This window comes from Dama dama, chromosome 19 (assembly GCF_033118175.1).
Source record: "Dama dama isolate Ldn47 chromosome 19, ASM3311817v1, whole genome shotgun sequence".
NCBI classification, from domain to species: domain Eukaryota; kingdom Metazoa; phylum Chordata; class Mammalia; order Artiodactyla; family Cervidae; genus Dama; species Dama dama.
Window position 1 is genome coordinate 75,140,615 of NC_083699.1, and position 26,457 is coordinate 75,167,071.

Sequence of the window (26,457 nt, forward strand, 5' to 3'; positions counted from 1 at the left end):
CCCTGAGGTCACCAAAGCTAATAGGCTGTGGGATCCCAGACTTGAAAGTTGGGCATTTTGGCTCTAGGTGAGTAATGTTTCCACTAAATGAAGATGACTTTAAGATCTGTTTTCCCTCCATTTAGATCAATTTTTTAAAGTATTAGATTTAAATAAGTAGAAATTGGGAATATTATTATTATAGAAGGTATTAAACCTTAAAAGCCACTAAGAGTACCATGCAATATTTAGATTTAAGGTAAAACACAGTTATTTGTATAATTTGCAAAAACACATTAAGAATTAGATATACAGATGTACAGTGGCCAAACCATAATTAAAAACTGAATTTTGATCCACAACTTGCAGCAGCAAGCCCAGGAAACCAACCCACTATCTACAGTAAACTTCCCAGGAAACCACCCTACTGTAGGCCAGACTCGCAGGAAGTCAGTTCTTTTCTAACAGATCCAGGGGCAAACAAGAACCCCTTTAACAATAGGCTCCAAATGGGGCTTCCCAGGTGACTCAGTGGTAAAGAATATGCCTGCCAATGCAGGAGACACAGGAGATGATCTCTGGGTAGAGAAGATCCCCTGGAGGAAGAAATGGAAAACCACTCCAGTATTCTTCTTGCCTGGAGAACCCCACAGACGGAGGATCCTGGCAGGCTACAGTCCATGGGGTCACAAAGAGTCAGACACGACTGAGCACACATGCACCACCAAATGGCCAGGACTTGATTAACAGCTGAGAGTTTACCTAATTTTTGCCCCCATTTCCACCTTAGGACCAATCAGAGAAAGCTGAATTTCTACCCTCACCAATCACCTAGGATGCCTGCATTCTCCTGAGCCCTCCAGCAGCTTCCCCATACTCTCAGCCTCCAGTCAGGATACTAAATTCTTACCTTTTTTTCCACTATAAAGTTTTCCCACTCCTCTGCCTGCTTTTTAGTCTCTTTCAAAATATGCGTGATCGTGACTGACCCTCTTGCTAGAGCAAGCCCCAAATAAAAGTCTTTGCTTTCTCTCATTGGGTGGTCTTTGTTTATTTCCACATGCAAAATAGAGATGCTTTCAAGTATACATGATAAAGGAAGAACATATTTGTATCTCACTAGGGGATCTAAAGGCTCATGTGGACTGGATTTTCCTGGCTTGGTTGATCATCCATTGTGTGCAAAACACTTTGCTAGGTGCTGTGGGGAGACAGAGATGAGGGCAGTGTGGCTTCTGAGTGTCCAATAATCAGACAACCACCTGGATGACTGTGACGTGAGATAGAGCTTGCCCTGTGTGTATGATAAAGATGGCTAAAGGTACAATGGGAATTAAGAGAAAGACAGTGAGAACAACTCACTTGAAGGATCAGAAGAAGCTGCAGGTGAAAGGTGTTCAATATTTAGAGTAAAAAATTAAAAATGCAGAGAAATATAGTTACTATATACTAATAAAAACTCACTACTTTAAATTTTGCATGTTGTCACACTCAGACCTTTAAACTAGATAGACAGATGGATAGATAGATAATAGACAGATGACACAGAGAGGGGAAGTCCTTTCCTCTTTCTCTAGCCCTGTTACCCTCTTCCTCCCGGGGGGCATCCTTATCATGAATTTGGAGCTTTTTCTGGAAGTGGTTCCTTAGCCAGTCTTTGAAGAATGGCTCTGACTACAGGCAAGGCCATCAGAAGGAAGACTTCCAGGGGAAGCATCTGGCACAGGCAAAGACACAGACGTGGGGAAGTGAAGGATGTACTGGGGACAGTGCTCATGGTTTGCTTTTATCTGAATCACGTAACAAGTATAGGAAGGTGTTGATGGACCAGGAGGCTGAGAGGATGACTTGGGGTTTGAACATGGAGATAGTGAATACAGTGGTCTGCATGCAGTCTGGTCTGCACGTGAGTTCCTGAGTAGAGGAGGAGGGTGAGGTGGTTAAGAGTGCCTAAGTCTGGAGACAAACAGGATGAATCAGAGCCTATTGCCAGAGTTAATAAGGGGAGGAAGAAGGCCTGGATTGGGGTGGTGACAGAGGAACTGGGAAAGAGATCATGAGGGGTCCTGGGCAGACCGAGTGTCAGATAACTGGAGGGAAGATAGGAGGAGAGGCCCATTTAAGAGTGGGAATGAGTGTGAGTGTGTGTGTGTGTGTGTGTGTGTGTGTGTGTGTGTGTGTGTGTGAGGGAGCGAGCTCCACTGGGGACTCCCAGGAGACTGGTCTCACATCTGGGGTGAAGGAGGGGTGTCAAACCCTGACGAGCATCAGGGTAGAAGGTAGACTTGCATCTGCTAATGAGTCGGAGCTGACTCCTTGAGTCAGAATATGCTTACAAACACAAGAAAAGATATCGAAGAACGCATCTCTGTGGACCGCCAACATGGAAGGGTCGGAAGAGCCCAGAAAGGTGATGAGGGGCAGGCAGGGCCTATGGAGACACCCAAGGAATCAAGGGCCAGGGCTGAGAAGGGTCAGTGTCCACCTCTACGAGGGGCGAAGCCCTTTCCAGAGCTGGTCCTATGAGCTTCCTCCATCCCTTCTCGTTTCATCACCCAGCCGCCGGTTAAAGGGGGGCAGCCACGTGGTGTCCAGGTAAGAGAGCAGGTGGGTACCCAATACGCCTCAGGCCCCGCCCTTCCCTCCTCCCTGGGTGACGATTGGCCGAAGCTCTCCTTACGTTGTTATGACAGCACCTGAAGGCAGCCATTGGCTCCTTCCCAAGCCGTCCCGCCCCAGGCCCCGCCCCTCTTTCTTCCCGGAAGGCGACAGGCGGTTGCGTCCCGTTGCTATGACAGCATCCGAAGGTTAACGGCTACTCCTCCCCTGCCTCCCAGGTTCTCCGCATGGGCTGGGAGGGAGAGAGCCTGGCCGCGTCTCCATGGCGACGGCGGACGCGTGGTGCAGGCAGCTGGTACCTACCGACTAGAAAGGCGCAAGCGGCAGCGGGCATCCAGACTGGGGCGAAGCCATGTCGGACCTGGGCTCGGAGGAGTTGGAAGAGGAGGGAGAGAATGATCTTGGGGTGAGAGTTTCGGGTAAGGGAGGAGCTCCCAGGGTTGCGTGAACCCTTGGAAACCGGGTTCAGAGAGTGGGGCGGCCTGGAGGCCCGCCACAGTCCCTCCGGGAGGCCCAGACAAGGACAAGGACCATGCTGGCCACAGCGGGCGCTGCGTCCTGCAAGTTGGCTCTGAAAGGTGAAACGTTATGACGTCCGCTTGCCACATCCCTTCTCGCTCCCCCCTCCCCCATTCCTCCTCCCATTAAAGGCAAAGATTTCCAAATAGAAGGCTTTGGAAACGTCCTGCTGTTACCCTCCATGGAGGCAGTTTCCTTGAATGGCTGGTCATCCCAAGCTGGGCTCTTCCGACCCTTCCATGATGCCCTCTTCTCCTCTGCCCTCAATCTGTCCCAGCATCAGGGACTTTTCCAATGCTGTTCACATCAAATGACCAAAATCCTAGAATTTCAATTTCAGCATCAGTCCTTCCAATGAATATTCAGGATTGATTTCCCTTAAGATTGACTGGTTTGATCTCCTTGTTGTCCAGGGGACTGAGAAAGGTGCCAACCTTGCTGCTCGTTTTGGATATATTTGGGAGTCTCTGGGGCAGGAAGAGGAGTCATTTGTACATTTTGATTTAGACTAACCCTGAAACATTTGTAAGATTATAAAAGTTTGCCTTATATTCTGAGCGTGAATTTCTGAACCACACACTGCTAGAAAAGCACAAAAACTGCAAAAATGTTTTTTCCCCAAAGCCCTTGATTTAACGTGTCTGAATTTGTGCTAATGTCTATCCAGGTCAGATCATGCTCTGTGCCCCTGCCATTTCATTGTTTATTATTTACATGCTACACCCATGTAATTAGGTGCTTGAGAAACATGTCTTTTATGAAGGATAGAGACAATAGGGAAATGAGAAGCTAATATTGTTTTTTATTGATTTACTTTAAAGATGTGTGTGTGTGTATGTGTGTATTAGTCGCTCAGTCATGTCCAATTCTTTGCAACCCCATGGACTATAGCTCTCCAGGTTCCTTTGTCCATGGAATTCTCCTGGCAAGAATACTGGAATGGGTTGCCGTTTTCTTCTCCAGAGCATCTTCCCAACCCAGGGATCAAACCCAGGTCTCCTGCATTGCAGGCAGATTCTTTACCATCTGAGTCACTAGGGAAGCCCACTAAAAAGATAGATATGACATTATTTCCCTACTGGGCTATGAGTGTTTGAACCTTAAGTCTCTTGAGTTTAAAAATAAGTTAAACTGAATTGAGTTTGGAAACTCAAGTTGACCATTGAGCCTGGTTTATTCCTCAGCTCCTCCTGTTCCTCTTCTGACATCAGAGCTTTCCTCAAGCTCAAAGCTGTCTTCAGGCCACGGACACCCAGGGGTGATTTGTGTTTTAAATTATGGATTATTGGAGGAAGGTGGGTTCAGGACCCGCTCCACCTGCAAATGCTATTAATACTTCAGACATGTCGTCGTAGAGAACACAACTTGGACCATCTTGCATTTTCTCCCAAGTGGTTGGTTTTGTTTACAGTGTAAAGGATCGTCATAATAAAGTGGAAGGAGAAAGTCAAAGTCCACCATGGACAGGTTACCACCTGTGTGAACTTGGACTGATGCTCCATGTCACCCAGGCCTGGAGCCTACCTCACCTGTAAGACAAGGTTAAGGGTTGGGAGAATTCAGTGGAATACTGTTGAAGTTATGAAATGCTTAGCACATGGTTAATGCTTAATAAAGAGTAGCTGTGATTATCTTCTGTCCAGGAGTATGAAGGGGAACGGAATGAGGCAGGTGAACGGCACGGACACGGGAAAGCGAGACTGCCCAATGGGGACATATATGAAGGGGACTATGAGCATGGTAAAAGACATGGCCAGGTCAGAATTGGTGACTTGAGTGGGTGGTTTTCCTGATTTAATGCTGTCTTAGCAATCATTAAATTCAGGAGTGATATAAATTATATCATCACTGTGTTTCAGGGGATCTACAAATTTAAAAATGGTGCTCGGTACATCGGAGAATATGTTAGAAACAAAAAGCATGGCCAAGGCACGTTCATCTACCCAGATGGATCGAGATATGAAGGTGAAGTGTTACCATGAAGCAAACCTTCTTGCTGTGGGGTAGGGTGTAGGGAAGCCGCGGGGTGAGGGTAGACCCAGGATAGCAGGGTGGACCCAGGCCATGTGGTGCTTGGTGGTATTCTTCTCCTTGGAGTTGTTCTTGCTGTTTTCCATTTCTGACCAGCCCCTCTTCTGATGAACACAGTGTCTGGTTAGATGATGATTCTTTCCCTGAGGGCTTCTGCTCTGGGAGGCATTCTCACCTCTGCTGTAGTGTGTTACATGACAGAGTCATGTCTCAGGAAGACTCTTGCCCCCTAACATGAACCTCACTGTTGCTCCCCGACCACTGTCACCTGTGTGATGACTGCTGCTGCTGCTGCTAAGTCGCTTCAGTCGTGTCTGACTCTGTGCGACCCCATAGGTGGCAGCCCCCGCCCCTGGGATTCTCCAGGCAAGAACACTGGAGTGGGTTGCCATTTCCTTCTCCAATGCATGAAAGTGAAAAGTGAAAGTAAAGTCGCTCAGTCGTGCCTGACTCTTAGCAACCCCATGGACTGCAGCCTACCACACTCCTGCGTCCATGGGGTTTTCCAGGCAAGAGTACTGGAGTGGGGTGCCATTGCCTTCTCCTGTGTGAAGACAGTGCTGGTCTAATCCCAACAACAGATGAAGGCAGTTCCGACAGGCAGGGGTGGGTGGTGAGCTTCTCAAACCATGTGCAAAGGTTAGGCTCTGGGCTACCTTTCTGGGCAGAAATTGTCTAGTTTTCATCAGATTTCCAAAAAGGTCTGTGAGCCCAACCCTGGAGCTGGGGTGACAATAAGTGTGACCTTATTCAGGGGACCTCATTCCTTCTTGCTTCTGCCTCCTCCTCTTCAGTGTGAGGACCAGATGGATTCACACAGGTGAGATGCTCAGGGCTAATCGATGGTACTTGTTCAGTAAATGCAGGCGAGGGACAATGTCACTTGTGTGACAGCAGCGTGTCTTAGCTTGGATGCCACCTTCTCAGGGGGCAGGCTGGAGCAGGCTGTCTGGTGGCCACATAAAACCAGAGCCGAGGCTGCCTCGGGACTTCTGCTGGAACCCAAGACCATAGTGGAGAGTATCGCTGCTCTTCCTACTAGAGATGGGATTTCTCTCTTGTTTTATTTCATGAATCTTAGAAAACTGGCTCCAGACATAGCTCCATCTGCTTTTTAAATCAACTCAAAGCAATTTAATTTAGGAATTTAATTTAATTCTTTCAAATCCTCATGAGCCTAATCTCATTGTGGTCATTTTGATTTCAGTGTAGATGTTAATCTAATTTGAACAACATTTCTATTTGTATATGTTATTATGTATGACAAGATATATGTTATGTATGATAAAATGTGTGCATATGTGGAGATACATATGTACATACACACACACGTGTGTGATCCCTCCAGGTGAGTGGGCAGACGACCTGCGGCATGGCCACGGCGTGTACTACTACGTCAACAATGACACCTACACCGGAGAATGGTTTGCCCACCAAAGGTTCGATTCCCTCCTCGGACCCACAGCGCGGTTCACGTCGTGAGCACACGACCATGATTAAGCAACAGAATCACCACCGCAGCCCACTGGGCAGCGTGGCGCTGCAGTTCATAGCTTTAGGGCGAGCCTGTGGGCAATGCTCTGTCGGGCAGGTGCGTTCCCCCGGAAACAGGCCCAAGGACCCCAGGCCATGGAGGACACAGGACAACCTGCTGGGGCTGAACCACAGCTCCCGGGAGCCCTGCCCCTTGCCTGAGCCAACCAGCTGATGGGCAGGAGGTTGCCACTGCCCAGCAAGGGTGCCCAGCCATGCCTGGACTGTGAGCAGGATGTGTTTTGAATGAGCCCAGATATAGAAGCAATTTTGCTTGTGAGCCACATCAGCCTAGGCCCCCCTGAATTTAAATTTCTGTCTCATAAACCTGGAAGGGTTTTCACTGCAGCAGAACCAACGGTGTTGTGCTCCTTGTCTTCACCAGGCACGGGCAGGGCACCTACTTCTATGCAGAGACGGGCAGCAAGTACGTGGGTGCCTGGGTGAACGGCCAACAGGAGGGTGCAGCTGAGCTCATCCACCTGAACCACAGGTACCAGGGCAAGTTCTTGAACAAAAACGTAAGTCAATGGGCAGTGACATTTGCCAGTGAAATAAGCAACACCCTCCGTGCCCCATCCCCCGCCCTGTTTGTGACTATGTGTGAGCAGAAAAGAGGACAAACCCAGGCAAACCGTCCACCCACTCCAGACAAGGAGACAGAGCTGAGCCTCTCAGCTACCCACAGAGGACAGAGCGGGCGCGGGGGAGGCTTGGCTGGTCTCTGCATCTCAGTAACATTCATACCAGCCTCCCAGCAGTGGGAATCCTTATAGCATTGGGGCATCTTGACCTTGGTCTCATAAGTAAATTGGATATGAAATACTTACTTGTTTGAATGACTGAGCAGTTGGGCATGTGATGTTTTGACTTTCTTTCTCCTGAGAGGCCCACAGCCTGAGCCTGGGAAGGAAGACCCCATGAGTTCCTCCCTTGAGCTCTGAGCCAGCCCACCCACTCCAGGCTGCGGTGGGGTTGGAGGGCTGCTCCTGGCCTTGGGCCTGGAGATTTTCCGTTCACAGTACCCACGATGGATCATCTCTGTTTGGAGGATTCTGTGGCCTTGCTTGTCCTATTTCCCGAGCCCTGGTGGGATGCAGAGAAACCCTGAATCATTTGGAACCTACCTACCACCCTGCATTTGCTGTAGCTTTGATCAGGGGTTGAACAGACACTTTCCACAAAAAGAGAGTTTTTGGAGCAAATGAAAGGTGTTAGATGTTGACATAGGGAACATCCAACTGATTTAATAAAGTCGCCCCAGATTCCAGTTTTCATTCCCGTATAATTCACACCGTTATTACAGATTCTACTTGTAGTCTCTGTAGTGCAGGCAGCTTTTCCTCAAATCTATACATTAAATGTGTTTGTTGTTTTAGTTATTCAGTTGTGTCTGACTCTTTATGATCCCATGGACTATAGCCTGCCAGGCTCCGCTGTCCATGGGATGTCCCAAGCAGCAGTACTAGAGTGGGTTGCCATTTCCTTCTCCACTGAATATGTCATTCTTGCAAAATTCTCCTGGGATATTTTTTTTTGTCGCAGGGAGGTGGGTGGAGGAAAGAGAATTTAACACAGGTTGGTTGAGAGGAATCAATGAATATGGTGAACCTAAACCAACCTGAGGAATGAGAATGAAAGTGAGACTTTGTTCTGCCAGCTAGTAAAAGGTTTAAAGTTGCACAGGTAACACACCAGGATGTTCCACTTGTAAAACACTCTGCCTCTGGACTCTTCCCCACCCACCTCAAGCGGCCTGGAGGTATAGACTTACACACACAGCTCATACAGAAGTAGAGTGGGGATTTTAACTACACAAATAGGACCACTCTGTTATCAGGACACAAAAATATACCCAGAGAAACATCTTCTATCTTTGTGCACATTTGGAAGTTCTTTTTTTTTTTTTTTTTTTTTTATTTTTTTTTTTGGAAGTTCTTATGTTGGTTAGCTACTGGAATTGGGGAATCTACAAGTATTGATTTTTTTTTCTTACAGATGCTGGTGATTTATTGATGATTAGATGCAGTAAATGTTGCATATAACTTAGTTTCATTCTACTTTAATAATATTGCATCATTTTTTGAGTAATTACTATGTGCCAGGCACTGTTCTAAGTATTTTACATGTATTAACTCATATAGTTTAAAATAAAAGTGTACCCATTTATGTATGAAGATACCAAAAACAAAAACAAGTTAAGCTGAGGCACCCAAAGTTGTTCTGTTAAGTGATGGAGCTAGGATTCAAATGCCAGCAGCCTACTGTTGGAGCCTGTGTTCCTAGATTTGATCTTTTTTTCAAACTGTTGATGTTTTAAATGAGGCCAGATACTGCCGATTGTCCTGAAAAGCTGAGCCAGTTTATACTCTGACCAACAGAATATGGGAGTCTCTTCATCACATGTTCTTACCAACACTGGATTTTATTAGTCTTTAATTTTTTTTTTCAAACCTTATTCGGTAAAAAATGTTATCTCATAGTTTTAACGTGCAGTTCACTGATTACTGGTGAGGCCCAGCATCTTCAAATACTTCTCCTGTTAGTTTGACTTTCTTCCTTCAGAGATTTACCTGTTCACATGCTTGTTGGCAAGTTGTGAAATATACTATAAAGCTTCAATAACGAAAACGGTGTGCTCCTAGGTTAGAGATATACATAGTTAGTGACGTAGGTTAAAGAGTAGACAGATTCAAGTATATATAATAATTTAGCACTTGAAAGGATGTCATTTCCAGTTAAAAGAAATGGTGGGGAGAAATCAAGAAATGGTGCTGGGACAGCTTGATGACAATTTGGGAGAAAAAATGAAACCAGAGTTTGTCTTTCAGCATTTAGGTGAAGATACTGGGTTGGCCAAAAAGTTCATTTGGGGTTTTCCATCTGATGTCATGAAAAATCCAAGCACGTGTTTTGGCCAATCATACTTGCTAGAAGAAATAAATATTTAAATGCAAACAGAAAGTCACAGACAGAAAAATAAGCATTTTTGCTTGGTTAAGAGATTCCACTTGACAAACATAATCTCATATAGATTAGAAAACACCATAAAGAAAATTTAAAACCTATATGACAAATGGGGTTGGGATATTTGTAACATGTAATATGTAAAGCACTTATGTAAATCAACATAATTTAAATTTCAAAAATGTTGAAAAAAATTAAACCTTGCCAATAATTTAAAAGCTGTGACTTAAAATGCTGAGGTCCTATTTTTTTACATATAAGAATGTAAAAATAGAACAAATGTTAATGCCCAGAAAAAAATAAGGGTTTGAGGATAAAGGGATCTTAAGTGCTGTTGTGGGAGTGAAAATTACTAGAGACTCATTCTGATAAAATCTATCTATCAGATTATCTATCTATCTACCTATACATATTTTTGTCCAGAAATTCAATTTCTATAAACTTACTTTGAGGAAATTATCAAGACTGTACATAAAGATTTAGCTCAGAATATGTTTACATAGTGTTTTTTGTCAAAGTATCAGCATAACAAATATTAATAATAGTGAGTAAATAGATGATGATTCCTTGATGAAATAGCATACCACGTTGACTACTGATGTTATGGAAGAATATCTCTAAATATGTTCATACTCTCAGTTCAGTTCAGTCGCTCAGTCATGTCTGACTCTGTGACCCCATGGACTGCAGCATGCCAGGCTTCCCTATTCATCACCAACTCCTGGAGCTTGCTCAAATTCACGTCCATTGAGTCGGTGATGCCATCCAACCATCTCACCCTCTGTTGTCCCCTCCTCTTACTGCCTTCAATCTTTCCCAGCATCAGGATCTTTTCCAGAGAGTCGGTTCTTCACACCAGGTAGCCAAAGTATTGGAGCTTCAGCTTCAGCGTCAGTCCTTCCAATGAATATTCAGGACAGATTTCCTTTAGGATTGACTGGTCTAATCTCCTTGCTGTCCAAGGGATTCTCAAGAGTCTTCTTCAACACCACAGTTCAAAAGCATCAATTCTTGGGGCTCAGCTTTCTTTATTGTCCAACTCTCACATCCATACATGACTACTGGGAAAACCGTAGTTTTGACTAGATGGACCTTTGTTGGCAAAGTAATGTCTCTGCTTTTTAAATCAACTATATTTCCATAAATATTTTAAAATTATTTATTAGTAGTCCTCTTCTAGCTAGTTTGACTGTGGGTGTTGACTAAGTAAAATTTCTGTCGTAAATACTTTTGTAAAGAAATAAAATGTAGTTTTTTTTTTTTTTTTTGACAAATGTAAGGGGACCTACACTTTGCATTCTATTAGCCGTTAGTTTACAAAAGCATCTTTAATTTGTTTTGGATTTCCCCCAGTTCCATGATTTTGGGTAGAGTTTATGAAGGTCACATTTATACTTTATGTACTTTGTGTACACATTTACACATTTTGTACTTTCTATCGGGTGTAGACACTCGAGAATGAAGTTGGTTTCTCTTTGCTCATAGCCTGTTGGCCCTGGAAAATACGTTTTTGATATTGGATGTGAACAGCACGGGGAGTATCGCTTGACTGACGTGGTAAGTTGCAGAGTCTGTATCTTTTCCAATATTCACAGGCAAATAAACTGTTCGATGATGCTGACCCTGTAGATCTGTGTTGGGATCGCCCTGAGGCAGTATAGGAAATGGAGTCGGGCAGAAGGGAAAGTTGGGTTGTGATGGGACCCTATGGGAGCTCTGAAATGGGATAACCCTTTAAAATATCCTGATCAGGGCATCCCTGGTGGCCCAGTGGTAAGGAATCTGCCTGCCAGTATAGGAGACAAGGGTTCGATCCCTAATATGAGAAGATTCCACAAGCCCCAGAGCAACTAAGCCCATGCGCCCCAACTATTGAGCCTTTGCTCTCAGGTCCAGGAGCCACAACTATGGAAACCTGCATGCCCTAGAGCTGGTGCTCTGCAATAAGAGAAGTGTCGACAGTGAGAAGCCCGCGCACCCCAAGGAAGAGTAGCCCCCGCTCACTGCAACTAGAGAAAGTCAGAGCAGCAACGAAGACCCAGCATAGCCAAAAATAAATAAAATAATTTTAAAAAATGTTCTGAACCAAGGCCAGGTACCTTAGACTCCCATGTGGACCAGTCACTGGCTGTGGGCTGCCCGTGGACATGGCGGGGGGGAGCCGGGAGCATGAAACCTAGGTTGTGTGGCTTCCTTTGGCCAAGGGCAGTTCATGGGAGGGACTTTGCTATGAGTGACCGGCCACCCACCCTCCAGCAGCTGGAAGAAGGAGGGCCTGAACCATGGGGGGAGAGCACGTGAGCACCTCCGAGTGATGAGACAGCAGACACCCCCTAGACAGTAGTTCTGCAGTGCAGTCCCCGGGCCTGCAGCTTTGGCAACACCTGGAAATCTGTTCCACGTGCAGGTTACTGGACCTCACCCCAGACCTCCTGAATCAGAAGCCCTGGAGCTGGGCCAGCAATCTGTACATTAACAACCTCTCCAGGGGATTGTGGTACAACTGAAGTCGGCGCCACTGTCCTAGAGCACTGGTGTCACCCTTCCTGGGGGACAAATCTCAGAAAATTTTAAACCAAGGAGAGCAGTTAATTTCTGAGTGACTCAGGGGAAGTATTAGGCAGGGATCTGTCACTCTGTGTGTTAGATATTATCATGTTTGTGACAGTGAAGTTTTCCATATTTATAGGACTGATGTTCAAATCTTTGGAATTTTCTGATGGGTACAAATCTGAGAAGTAGACCAATATGCTTGGCAACATCGACATATGTGGCTGTTAACCACTGTTGGAGTTATACATTGTGATGGTGAGGGACGGGGAGGCCTGGCATGGTGCAGTCCATAGGGTTGCGAAGAGTTGGACATGACTTGGCAACTGCTGCTGCTGCTGCTGCTAAGTCGCTTCAGTCGTGTCCGACTCTGTGCGACCCCATAAATGGCAGCCCACCAGGCTCCCCCGTCCCTGGGATTCTCCAGGCAAGAACACTGGAGTGGGTTGCCATTTCCTTCTCCAATGCATGACTTCCCTGGTGGCTCAGATGGTAAAGCGTCTGCCTACAATGTGGGAGACCCAGGTTCAAACCCTGGGTTGGGAAGATCTCCTGGAAAAGGAAATGGCAACCCACTCTAGTACTCTTGCCTGGAAAATCCCATGGATGGAGGAGCCTGGTAGGCTACAGTCCATGAGGTTGCAAAGAGTCAGGCACGACTAAGTGACTTCACTTTCTCTCTTTTCTTTCTTTCTTCAATGCATGAAAGTGAAAAGTGAAAATGAAGTCTCTCGGCCGTGTCTGACTCTTAGTGACCCCGTGGACTGTAGCCTACCAGGCTCCTCCGTCCATGGGATTTTCCAGGCAAGAGTACTGGAGTGGGCTGCCATTGCCTTCTCCGGACTTGGCAACTGAACTACAACAAATAAACTATTCCACGTTTAGAGCTGATGGACTTTGTTTACTTTCACTGCGTTTTATTTTTCTCTCCATTATCCTTAAGACTAGAACTTAAGAGTTCATGCCCTCGCCCGTCCTTACGTTATGTCTTTGGGTGTTTTTAGGTTATTGCTTGCAGCGATGTTCATGCTGAATCTTAACCTCTGTCCACTCATGCAGAATTGAATCTCAGAGACAAAGTTTTTGGTGAAAAGAATAACTTTACTGGTTTGCCAGGCAAAGGAGGACATAGCGAGCTAATGGCTTCCATAGTGTGTCCCAAGGCGGGAGGGGCCGGGGGATTTGGTGAGGAGTCTTATAGCAATGGTTCAAGGGCAGGGTTTTGACAAGGATGGGGTGCCTGCAGGTCCTGCAGTCCTTTAACCTGGCCTCAGGCGTTCTCCTGATGAGTTCTGTGGTTCTTCAGGTTACCAAACTATGACCTTTTCTCCAGAATGAAGAACGTTTCATCACGTAGTTAACATCTTCCACTTGTTGGGGTTTCATTTCTGCAGAAGTGCTCAAAGATATAGTTCTGTGTGCCTTTTGAAGCAGAATCAGGACCCTGCCGCAAGGCTGCTCTGTTGTTTCTTGTCTGCCCCTCCCTCGTCTCTGCATCCCTTCCCTTCCTTGGTTAGCAAGTGCCTGAACCTGCCCTTGGGAACTCAGGGAAGGTCCTAAAGGCTGGAGCCTGTTTCCTACAAACAAGAAATGGGGGACACAGAAAGGCTTCCATGCCCAGGAGCCCCACAGGGCCCTGCTTGGTTTCAGTGTCTGTTTCGTTACGTTTGAAGAATCTTAGAGCTGAAATGTAGCTGAATGATTGCAAGGAGTCATTAGCTCTGGCCATTTCTCAACTGGAAACGTTAGTCTGAAAAACTCTTGCACTGTCACCGAAATGAGTGCAGGAGCTGTATTGATTCCACTTTTGTTTCTCATTCTTGTTGTTTTAAGCTCCATTTTCAGCTCTCGGATTACACCAATGACACTGGCAATTACTCTGATCACTGAATCCTGTTATAGAAATGTTAAAGCACCTTTCAAAACCTGTCCCATCTACCCGCACAGTAAACATCCCATGCATGTTGGTCAATTTACATTTGTTAACTTAGGAAAGAGGAGAAGAGGAGGAAGAGGAGGAGACACTGATAACTGTCGTTCCGAAATGGAAAGCCACCAAAATCACAGAGTTGGCTTTGTGGACCCCGACCCTCCCCCAGGAGCAGCCCGCTGCAAACAGACCAGGCCAGGAGGAGGCCTCAGGAGCTGAGGGTATTGAGGTCTAGGGGGGTGAGTGGAATGGGGCTCTCCGGGGAGCAGGCTCTGAGTCCTTCCTCCTTGGCCTGTGACTGGCTGTGGGCATGACCTGGGCAAGGCTTCGACTGCAACTGGAGTTCAGCACCTCTCTGTGACCATCACAGGGAACTTCCTGGCAAGTCTTCAGGGGGCTGTGGGGGATCGAAGGTTACAATGGGCAGGAGCCTTTCTGTTGCATGATTGAAAGTGTTAGTTGCCCCGTCGTGTCCAGCTCTTTGTGACCCCCATGGACTGTAGCCCACCAGGCTCCTCTGTCCATGGGATTCTCCAGGCAAGAACACTGAAGTGCATTGCCAGGCCCTTCTCCAGGGGATCTTCCTGATCCAGGGTCTCCTGCATTGCTGGCAAATTCTTTACCGTCTGAGCCACCAAGGAAACCCTAAGGGATTGAAGATCAACTCCAATTGGCCTAAGTGGAATAATACTGATACTAATTCATTGGTTCATACCACTGGAGCAGTCGGGTAGGATGACCTCAGGTCTGGCTGGATCAGGCGTCTTCTCTCTGGTCTCCACTTTCCCATGTACGGGCTCTACTTGGTGGTACCCACTTCCCTTTGGAGACCAAAGCTCAGTGACTTTATTAGATTGTCACCCAATCTGCTCAAGAACCCTGGAAAACAGAGAGCTTCTTTCTCCATATGCTCATCAAAACCCTTGGGATATATACTGTACACTTAAAACAAACAAACAAAAATCCCCCTTGTTAATTAGATTATCAGACAAAGGATGCCCATCCCTAAACCCATCAGTGTGATGGGGACAGGGGACCAGACATCAGGCCTGGGTGGAGCTGGCAGGAGAGGCAGCTCCCTGATGGAGAGGCAGGTGCTGCTGTCAGCAGGAGGCAGGAGTGGGTGCTGAAAGGCGCCTGCTGACACCGATTCCTTTTGTCCACCTCAGGTGGGGGCGAGATGGTGGAGGAGGTCCAGCCTCTGACCGATGTGTCAGAGGGGGAGTTAGAGTCGATGCGGCCTGGAGATGAGGAGGGAGACGCCAGCAGAGAGGACCGAGAGGAATATGATGGCTTGGACCAGGGTGAGCCTGTGCTTTGGTGACCGAGGAGGGGCAGCGGGGGAGGAGGCACTAGCACCCGTTTTCTCTGCCTTTGCTGGAGGCTGTCCTCGGGTCAGGCCCGGGGAACGGGATGCTTCAGGGGACCCACCCTGGGAATGTCTCTCCTTCTTAGCTGTCCTGCACAAGGACAGCTGTGTGACATGTGTTCTCTCTGATTCTGTCCTTGCTAGTCTCCATTTCACCAAACATTCATAACTTGGGTGTCCCTGTAGATTGTGATGTGGCTTTATTTTATGACATGGTTTTCACCTTTATCACACTTTATAATAATGCTCTGTCTAGAAATATATAGCGTATACCTTCAAAATGTAAACCCCTTCAACATTTAATTTTTCATCATTAATTCACATAAACACTATTATGGGGGTGGGGAAGGAGGGTGGGAATTGTGGATTACAGTCTCTATAGAGATCAGAGTTTCAACAGTGTTGTTTATAAATTATAGTCCATCAGTTTCATTACTGATCAGTGCACATAGGCAAAAGATAACGATGAACCTTACTCTCACTGACATGCATGTTCTTGTCTTAGGATTTACTCTGAAAATATTTTTTGCCTACTTTATTACTGGTACCAATACAAAACTGTATAAACCAAAAACAAAAACTATATAAGTCTGTCTAAGATAAAAGTTAACATTCCATGACTTTGCCTGATAATGTGTTTAATATTTATTACAAAAGATCTGCAAGCAAATCAACAGTTTCTAAATAGAAATAAGGTTAATACACTCACGTTTCCTTTTTCTTCTCAGGAAACGTTAGTTTTGAAGAAGAGGAAGGCAGACAGTCAGAACTGCTAGAATAAGAAGCAAAGCCAGGATGGTAGGAGATGGATCAGAAAGATGCTCTGATACCAGGGTAGTAATTACTGATGTATCACTAATCTTTCTTACTTAGTTGTTTGTTAAAATGTTTTATGATTGCAAATAAACTTCTTTATTTTCCTTTGTTTATGAAATAGCCTCTGCTTCAAGTTCTCAAGTTCTTTAAAAGTTACCAAGTTATTTTGCCATGATTTTTTAAAAGATTATTTTCTTTTAATGTGGACCATTTTTAAAGTTTTGATTGAATTTGTTACCATATTATTTCTGTTTTCTGTTTCTGGTTTTTTGACTGTGAGGCATGTGATAGCTCTCTGACCAGGGATCAAACCCATACCTCCTGCATTGGAAGGTGGTCTTCACCAGTGAACTGCCAGGGAAGTCCTGCCAGGATTTTATTTTTAGTGCTGATTTTTCCTAGGATAAAGAAAAATATCCTACTACTGGGACTGTGCTGAAGATGGCTAATGGAAATGGATTTTGGCTGAGTTAGTAGAGTGACGATATATGGAGATTTCTCTCTCAAACTTCCCTCAAGCTAGCCAGGAAAACACCTAGAAAATAAAGAATTCTTGTGTGCAATGCTCATAAGACACAATGTAATAAAAACACGTCAGGCTCAGGTCAGAAGGAAACCATCAGCTCCCATCTGTTCTGTGCATCCGTTCAGCATCTCAAATGTGGGCTTTGGGTTTCCTGGCCAGGAGTCCCCGCAGAAGGCTGAGGGGCAGGGGTGCCCACAGGTGTGGCTTTGCTTGTATGTACACTCTTCTGGGCTGCTGGTGGGCGGGGGCTGACACCTAGGTCACATTCGAATTCCTTGAGTAACAGGCACACCTTGTTTTATTGTGTTTTGCTTTATTGCATTTTGCAGGCATTGTATTATTATTCAGTTCAGTCGCTCAGTCATGTCTGACTCTTTGTGACCACATGGACTGCAGCACGTCAGGCTTCCCTGTCCATCGCCAACTCCCAGAGCTTGCTCAAACTCATGTCCATTGAGTCGGTGATGCCATCCAACCATCTCATCCTCTGTCATCCCCTTCTCCTTCCTTCAATCTTTCCCAGCATCAGGGTCTTTTCTAATGAGTTGGTTCTTCACATCAGGTGGCCAAAGTATTGGAGCTTCAGCTTCAGCATCAGTCCTTCCAATGAATATTTAGGACCACTAGAACTGTCTCCATGTCAGCAATAAGCCAAAGCCTACTCTAGAGCCAGGCCCTAACCCTCTCCAATTCTGTGAAGGCCAAAGGAGATAAGGAAGCTGCAGAAGAACAGTTTGAAGCTAGCAGAGGTTGGTTCGTGAGGTTTAAGGAAGATGCCACCTCCATAACATAAAAATACAAGGTGAAGCAGTAAATGCTGATGTGGAAACAGAAGTAACTTATCAGAAGGTCTAGCTAAGTAATTAACAAAGGTGGCTTCTGTTGTTCAGTGTAGACAGCACAGCCTACATTGCAAGAAGACGCCATCTAGGACTTTCATACTAGAGAGAAGAAGTCAATGCATTGCAGTCAGAGGATAGGCTGATTCTCTCATTAGAGACTAACGCAGCTGATTGCTTGAAGTTGAAGCCCTTGTTCATTTACCATTCTGAAAATCCTAGGACCCTTAAGAATTATGCTGTACAAATTACACAAACTGGGTGGCTTTAAACAACTAAAAGGGCTTCCCAGGTGGCGCAGTGGAAAAGAATCTGCCTGCCAATGCAGGAAATGCAAGAGACTCGGGTTCGATCCCTGGGTCAGGAAGATCCCCTGGAGGAGGACATGGCAACCCACTCCAGTATTCTTGCCTGGAGAATCCCACAGACAGAGGTGCCTGGAGGGTTACGAGAGAGATAATTCTTAGGTAGGTTGATAAGAAGTCTGGGGCCCTCAAGGAGGAAGGGGTCCAGGGTCCTCGAGAGAGGGGTCTGGGGCTCTCGAGGAGGAGATAGAGGCCTGAAGTTCTCAAGAAGGAGAAAAGGACAAAGGTTTTTTCCTTTATTGGTTTGTCTTAGTCAATATAGTATCTTGCTTGAGGACATGTTTTTCCTTCTTAAGACCCTTCTGAATAATCCTGTCATCTTAAAATGTATATTGTGGGAGTGGGTCTGGTAAGATATTTCTATTTTTAGTTTTAATTCTGTCATCTTAAAATGTAAATTGTGGGAGTAGGTCTGGTAAGATCTTTACAACCTTGAGACATTCTTTTGACTTATTGTTAATAAAGATTGAGGTGCCAATTGAATTACCAATTCAATTGAAAAGTATATAGCTCCCTTGCTAAGACTAGCAGCAAGGGGGGCACTCTCCGTCCCCCTTCTGATGTCTATGTCAGAAGCTTTCTCACTTTAATAAAACTCTGCTACACAAAAGCTCTTGAGTGATCAAGCCTGATCCCGAAGCTAATCTTCAGAGATCATGAATCCGACATCATTAACATAAGCTATCAGCTACAGTCCATGAAGTCCCAAAAAGTCAGACACAACTGAGCACATCCTCACTCACAAACAACTAAAATGCATTATCCCATAGCCCTGGAGGTGAGACATCCCAAACTGAGGTCTCAGCAGGGCTGTGCCCCCTCAGAGGCTCTGGGAGGTGGTGGTGGTGGGGGGGGGGGGGTGGACATCTTTCCTGCTGCTTCAGCTCCTGGTGCCTCCCGTGTCCTTTGATTTGTGGCCACATCACCGTGCTAATGCTGCATCAAACCTTCCTTTGTCTGTCTTATAAGGACATGTGTGATTAGATTTGGGGCTCTCAAATTAGACCCAGGATCAGGATCCAGGATCATCTTCCCAGCTCAAAATCTTAAATGACATCTGCATAGATCCTGTTCCGAATAAGATACCATTCACAGATTCCAGGGATTATCTTGCTGCTGTTCAGTCATGTCTGACTCTTTGTGACCCCATGGACTGCGGCATGCCAGGCTCCCCTGTCCTTCATTATCTCCTGGAGTTTGCTCAAATTCATGTCTATTGTGTCTGTGGTACTATCTAACCACCTCATTCTCTGTTGGCCGCTTCTGCTCCTGCCCTCAGTCTTTTCCAGCATCAAGGTCTTTTTCAATGAACTGGCTCCTCAAATCAGGTGGCCAAAGTACTGGAGCTTCAGCTTCAGCATCGGTCCTTCCAATGAACAGTCCTTGCAGGGATTAGGACCTGCTGTCTTTGGGGCCACCATTCAGCCCTCTCCAGTTAGTTTAAAAAATGGTTTTTATAACTCAACTGATCCTTCTGCATTTATCAGGCTGTGAAATATGCATTTATTTGGTTTCCAATACAGTCATCCTGGGAAGACAGGGTAAATATTCAATTTTTCCCTTTGAATTACCAATTAAAATAAAAAGACATTAGTTTAAAAGATGGTAGTTTAATAAATGCTTTAAATGGTAACAGACTGGTTTGTTCTCGACCTCTCTTTTTGAGCAGTCATCAAAGACTCGTGGATTTTCACGGATATGATGTATTTATCTGCTACAGTTCTTATTCTTTATCATGATGAAACCGATGCAACTTTGGCCAGGAATAGTTCTGCATGCTAAATAACTTCTGGTCCTTCGGACACAACTCCATTAGTCCTCAAAAATTTCAGTATACTTTCCTCCATGTTTTTATAGTTTATTTTGGTATAATTTTGAATTTGCAAAAACACTGCGAGAATAGTAAAAGGAACTCCTGGATACTCCTTACCCAAGTTCAGCAATTACTTACACCTTGCTCTACTTGTTTTAGAGATAGAAAAAGAGAGAAAATAGTATGTATATAAATGTACATACACATGTGTGAATATATGTATAAGTGTTTATTTTTTCAGAACCATTTGAATGTAAGATATACCTAAGTATTTCAGTGTATTCTGTAAAAGCAAGGACATTCTCTTACATAACCACAGTATAAAGATCCTAATCAGGAAATTTCACCTGGATATAATTTGACATGATTCCCCCAATCCACACTCCTTATGTAAATTTCATCAATTTTCCCCCTTTTAGTTAATATTAACAATGTCTGTGTGTGTTAGTTGCTCAATCGTGTCTGACTCTTTGTGATCCCATGAACTGTGGCCTGCCAGGCTTTTCTGTCCATGGAATGCTCCAGGCAAGAATACTGGAGTGGACAGCCATTCCCTTCTCTAGGGGAATCTTCCTGATCCAGGGATTGAACCCAGGTCTCCCACACTGTAGGCAGATTCTTTACCATCTGAGATACTGGGCATTTATTCATGGGTTTATTGGATATTTACATATCGCTCTTTGTTAAATGTTTGTTCAATATTTCCCCAGTTTTTTAAATTGGCTTATCTCATTTTTTTTTTATTTTTAAAAGTTCTTATCTCTTTGGATATACCCCTTCATCAGACATGTTTTCTTTCAGTCTGTGGCTTGCTTCTTTGTTTTCCTGACTGTCCTTGATGAGAAGTTCAAAATTCTGATGGATCCAATTTGGGCAGATGTATCCACAGAATTTGAGGCTCCTCCTTTCTGGCTTTTTCTGCTCCTGGATTCTCTGCTCACCTTCCAGCAGCTGTGGTGGCTCTGAACTTGGTCCTCTGGCTCTTCAGATCAGAGGAGTGCTGTTTGGCATTGAGTCACTCTGTGTGGCTACTACTGCCCTGGGCTAAAGTCATCATCTCCTACCAGGAGACAGCATCCGATCCCACAGGTTAAGGACTCAGTTCCATGAGATGCCCAACCCTCCAACAGATGCCAAAGGCCAGGAGTGGGTCCCCAGGTGACCCACAACTTCTGTCTGACGTTGCTACAAATCAGAGGTATCCATAACCACCTCCCTTCTGGATGCAATAACTTCCAAGAACTACTCACAGGACTCAGGGAAGCACATTTACCAATTTATTAAAGGACAAGATAAGAGAAGCAGATAAACACCCAGAGGAGCAGGTACAGAGGCTTCTGAACCCATGGAATTGGGGTGCATCATCCTCCAGAAGAACCAGCTGGAACAGCCTCAAACTTCATCCTGTTGGGATTTTATGGAGGCTTCCTCACATAAGCTCCATCAATCATTAGCTCCATTTCCAGCCCCTGCCCCATCTCTGGAGAACAGCAAGGAGCAGGGGCTGAAAACTCCAAGCTTCTCATCCTGGCTGGTCTTTCTGGTAAGATCAGCTCTCATTCAGGAGCCACCGAGAGTCATCTCATTGGAACAAAAGACCCTCCCATCACCCAGGAAATTCCAAGGGATTTAAGAGCTCTGTGTCAAGAACTGGAGTCAAGGACCAAACATTAGAACAATGATGTTCCTAGTTGTATTATCACCTAGAAAATGACTAGGGTTTCAGGAACCCTGTGCGTGGAACAGAGACCAATTTATATATTTTCTACTATTTCACCTTTACCTTCCACCTCTTCACAAAGGCCTCCTTTGACCTACTTTCTTCTAGACCCCTCCTTGATGTCCTGTCTCTTAGCCCCCTTTTGTTTTTCTTTATGACTTTCCCATAATTTTCAATTCATTCATCCCGCAAGTATTTCCTGAAAGCCAGTTGCCTGCCAGGCAGTGTGCTGGAGGTGGGGCTTGGAGTGGGGCGCTTGTTCCTAGGATCCCCTGTTACACAGTGAAGCAAGAGCAGTCTGGCTTCCTTGGCAGTGTTAGCCAATGCACTGGCCACCGAAAGAAGGCTTCCTCACTCAACATCAAGCCCTGGGCACTGCTAGCACCTTTCAGTCTTTGACCATCATGCCCACACTTCTGGCAGTCAGTTTTTCTGACTGTCAAATTTTCTCCAATACAATACAAGCCTACTGCCAACAGATGCCAAAGCAAAAATTCCAGTCTTGCAAAAGACATAAGATTTCATGGAATTGATTAATGTTGCAGGACTGCTCAAATCACAAACAAAACTACTGGGAGAGATGCTGGCAAAGTCGGACTGAATTACAAATTGGGTGTAAGACAGCCTGGAAGAGGGCATGGCAACCTACTCCAGTATTCTTGCCTGGAGAATTCCATGGACAGAGGAGCCTGGCAGGCTACAGTCCATGGGGTTGCAAACAGTCAGACATGACGGAAGGCACTTAGCATGCACGGGAGACCATCAACAAAGGAGACATAACAAGGCCTTCAAAACACAGCAGGTTAATTAAAAGGAGAATGAAGAGCTCTTGGGACAATCACAGGCCAAATATTTCTGCTAAAAGGATCACCTTGGTGCACGCACTCTTGGTCAGTCACAGGATCTATGATGACGTGATGCCCTCATGAAACTTTGCCAGAACCATTATGAGCACTCCACTGCCACCGATCGCTTTGGCTTATTCCTTATTCCAAGAATTTGAGTAGAAATGCAATTTTGCCTAATTTACCTTTAGGTAAAAACCAGATAAGACTAACCCACGTTCATAATTGTTAGTTTATCAAGCCAGAGTCTAACTCAAAACCCATTTTTTTTCACTCCTTACTTGAATTTTGGTTTCTGTTTCAGCTGGCTTGTCTTTGTGGTCAGGAGAACTTCCTGATGAATTTTTAAATAATTGCTTGTGGAATGACCATCAGCCCCACTGAGATGAAAGGCCATGAGTGCGCAACCCTCTGAGATCAGGATCCCAGAAAGAAACAGATGGTTCTTTCAAAACAAGGTCATTGGAGGGCAGACCTAACAAAGGACCATCCTGAGGGGTGCAGGGGACTGCCTGAGGGCCAGGAACTGGGCTGCAGTCCTGGGATTTCCAAGCCTTAATCTGCTGAGCAGGACTTAGCAGGCAGGCATCTCTTTCCTGTCCAGGGACCCTACAAGCAAGGAGTCAGCAACACAGTTGCCCTGCTGTCCCTGGGCCTCCTCCCTGGTGGCTGGGCACTGCTCTCTTCCTGGGGGCCCCATTATTCCCACCAAGATGGGGAATTCAGCCCCAACTTCACTTCCAGCTTGGAGAGGACAGACCCCCCCCCAAAGCTCCTTAAGGATGCATTAAAAAAATTTTTTTTTTTTTTTTTTTTTGCCATCTGGCCTTTTCTGGGGAGAGGGCTGCAATTAGGGGCTGGCTGAGTCAGCTGCAAACAGCAGACCCATTTCCACAGTTCTATGTCCCTGAGCCTTTGGCCTCTGTTCTGCTCAGCAGGCCAGGGATTTCAAGGAGTTTTACTCATTAATTCTAAACCACCCATGTTCAGGCTTCAGTGAGTCAACCTGGTAGATTATTAAACACCCTCTCAGGGCTTGGGCCAAATGTAAACCCCAGATGAGAGAACCTGTGTCAAATATTCCAGCCAAATCTAGGTGTTTTTCCATCCAATTGGTCCAGTAGTCTGACTCCACGTCCATGTGGCCCCCCAGGCTCTGCTGGCGGCACCAGGTGGACCTGTAATCCTCTCCCTGGGGGCGTCATCTCCCGCCCCCGCTCCAGTGTGTATATGGGGGTGTCCTGTGCTTCATCCCCTGGGCTGTGCTGGCCTCAGGTCTCTTCTAGGTCTGTGGGGTGTGAGAGGTGGTGGGTGGGTCCTGGGCAGAACCGGCATCAGAATGCAAAGCCACCTGCCCCCAGCAAGTGTTCAAAGGGTTTAATAACAGAGGTTGGCTTCCCTAAGGGAGGGACACGAAGGAGTGGAGGAGAAAGGAGAGGAGGGGCGAGGCTGGGGGGGAGGAGAAGGGGAGTGGACCTTCCAGCAGGGTCCACACAGGTCAGAAGACACCCAGCTCTGCATCTGCGAATCCAGCCCTCACCACAGACTCTGGCACCACGTGGACACGCAAGAGTCAACCTTGCAAGAAAGTGAGGTTTGGTCAAGAGTTGTTTTAGGAGTCCCCACCAAGCAGGCGCCGCCCCATCTACCCAGGCCGGCCCGAAAGCGGCGTTGCGCATGCGTTTTTCAGGCTCGTTGCTGCTAGTTGCGTTCCACTTGGTCGTCTGTCCTTCTGTCTTCTTCCTCCGACATCTGGAGGAAGATAAGAAAATGACCATTAGTTGAAATGCTGTCTATGTCTCTAGCTTCTCTAAATTCAGTCTTCTTTTACTGAGAGTTAAAGAAAAAAAGGAATAAGTGGTTTGCTTAAGACACCACCCAAACAGCCCCACTTTCCGTTGGGTCCCTGGGAGTCCCATCCGGGAGCCAAAATCTGTGCACCCTTCCCCTCTGCCCGGGGGCAGTCCCCAGGGGGCCTCTCGCCCTGGGGAGACCACGTGTTGATCCTGGTCCTGTGAAAACAAAGCTGGCCGCCTGCAGGCTCATCAAACACTGCTTTTACAATTCCAGTATTGTAATTGTAATTACAATTATTGTAATCCGGGTAATTATGCAGTAATTTATTTTCCCACAAGTGAATTTTGGCAGGAAGAACTTACTGGTCAGTCCTTACTGAGCTCCTGGGAGTATCCGCAAACACTCAGGAACCCCCATGAAGGATGGATGGGGTCCCAGGAGCTTCTCTGGGGAGAGGTTCTTTGCAGTACAGAGCCTCACACTGCAAGGTGGTGTGTGCATTTTTTAATTTCTGTGTAGTGAAGACCTTGTTATTTCTTCATCAAAATTGTAAGAAGGAACAAATATGCACATATATAAAAACATGATATACATGACGAATGCATATGTCTGTATGCATATATATGTCACGTCATGAGATCATCTTCTTGTCATACAGTGTCTTGCCTGTGAGCAAATCTGAGCTGCTGGCCTCAGTTCTCTTCTAGGGCTGGGGGTGTGAGAGGTGGTGGGTGGGTCCTGGGCAGAATGGGACATGAACACTTGATCACCAACCTCAAAGGGCCAGCCTTCCTAATGGACTTGCAATGGGATTCTTATACAAAGCTAAGTTCCCTCACTGCAGTGGTTCTCAAACTTAACTGTGGACTGGAATCTCTTGGAGGGTTGTGAAAACAGATTACTCTTCTCCACCCCAGAGTTTCTGATTCACTGAGTCTGTGGTGGGCCCCAGTGTGTTTGTTTGTTACAAGTTCTCAGGGGATGCAGGTGCTGTTGGTCTAGGTGTTGCAGGAAGGGGGACCGCTGCCAGGGCCCGAAAGGTGGCTCTTGTCTAACACTCAGAAATGAATTGTCTGAGGAGACACACATGCTGATGAAGCAAGAGACTTTATTGGGAAGGGGCACCCAGGTGGCGAGTGGTAGGGTAAGGGAACCCAGGAGCACTGCTCTGCCACATGACTGACAGTCTTGGTGTATTGCTGATACTGGTCACAGTGCCGACTGTCTTGGGGTCCACACTGTTTGCTGAACCCAGGGTAGGCAAGGTGTGAGCTAAGAGGCTGGAAGGAGACTCGAGGAGCCGTAGGAATTGCAGACACATTTATTCTCTCCTGGCTGACGCAGCAGTCATAGCAGTAGACATGCTATCGTCTCTCCTCTTGTGGCTGACCCAACAGACACAGCTGTGATGCAGCATCAATTGCCTCCGCTTTCTAGGTAGAGCTCACACAGGCATACAGCACAACGGTGTCTGTAACCAAGCGGGTACATTGTGACATGCATTCCCAGTGCTATAAGTGATCTCTGCTGTTACATAATCATTATTTACAAAATGGGGGCAAAAGTGAGAGGCCATGGGACAAGAGGGCCTGACCATGCCATCTTGGCTAATTTGCTTGGGTTTTATGGTGATGGGATTCATTTCCGGGTTGTCTCTGGCCAGTCATTCTGACCCAGGGTGCTTCCTGGTGGTCCATGCATTGCTCAGCCAAGATGGATGCCAGCGAGGAGGATTCTGGGAGGTGGTGGGACACGAGGTGTCTCCTTTTGACCTTTCCCCAATTTTTCCAGTTTGTGGTGGCTTATTAATTCCACGTTCCTTACCAGTACTGCCTGTCATAAAATAACTTATGCAAATGGTTACTGTGGTGCCTGGGCAGGGTGGGCAGTTTCTGTCAGTGTGCTTCTCCTAACACAGGGACCAACTTTGAGAACCACTGTCTTAGGGCACTTATAACATGGTTCAACACTGAAATCAGATTGATTATATTCTCTGCAGCCAAATATGAGAAGCTCTATACAGTCAGCAAAAACAAGACCGGGAGCTGACTGGGGCTCAGATCATGAACTCCTTATTGCCAAATTCAGACTAAAATTGAAGAAAGTGGAGAAAACCAGTAGACCATTCAGGTATGACCTAAATCAAATCCCTTATGACTGACTATACAGTGGAAGTGAGAAATAGATTTAAGGGACTAGATCTGATAGACAGAGTGCCTAATGAACTATGGATGGAGGT

The 26,457-nt window shown here is 46.0% G+C and overlaps 1 protein-coding gene across 1 annotated transcript; it reads left to right on the plus strand.

Annotated features, from left to right (window-relative positions):
* Window positions 1–2,756: 2,756 nt before the first annotated feature.
* Window positions 2,757–16,302, plus strand: RSPH1 (radial spoke head component 1). Its single transcript, XM_061167987.1, has 9 exons — window positions 2,757–3,004; window positions 4,761–4,874; window positions 4,977–5,082; window positions 6,497–6,587; window positions 7,067–7,202; window positions 11,134–11,205; window positions 14,190–14,349; window positions 15,298–15,432; window positions 16,226–16,302. The coding sequence occupies exons 1-9, from the start codon at window positions 2,951–2,953 to the stop codon at window positions 16,276–16,278; spliced, it is 921 nt and encodes a 306-aa protein (XP_061023970.1). The 5' UTR covers window positions 2,757–2,950; the 3' UTR covers window positions 16,279–16,302.
* The last annotated feature ends 10,155 nt before the right edge of the window (window positions 16,303–26,457 follow it).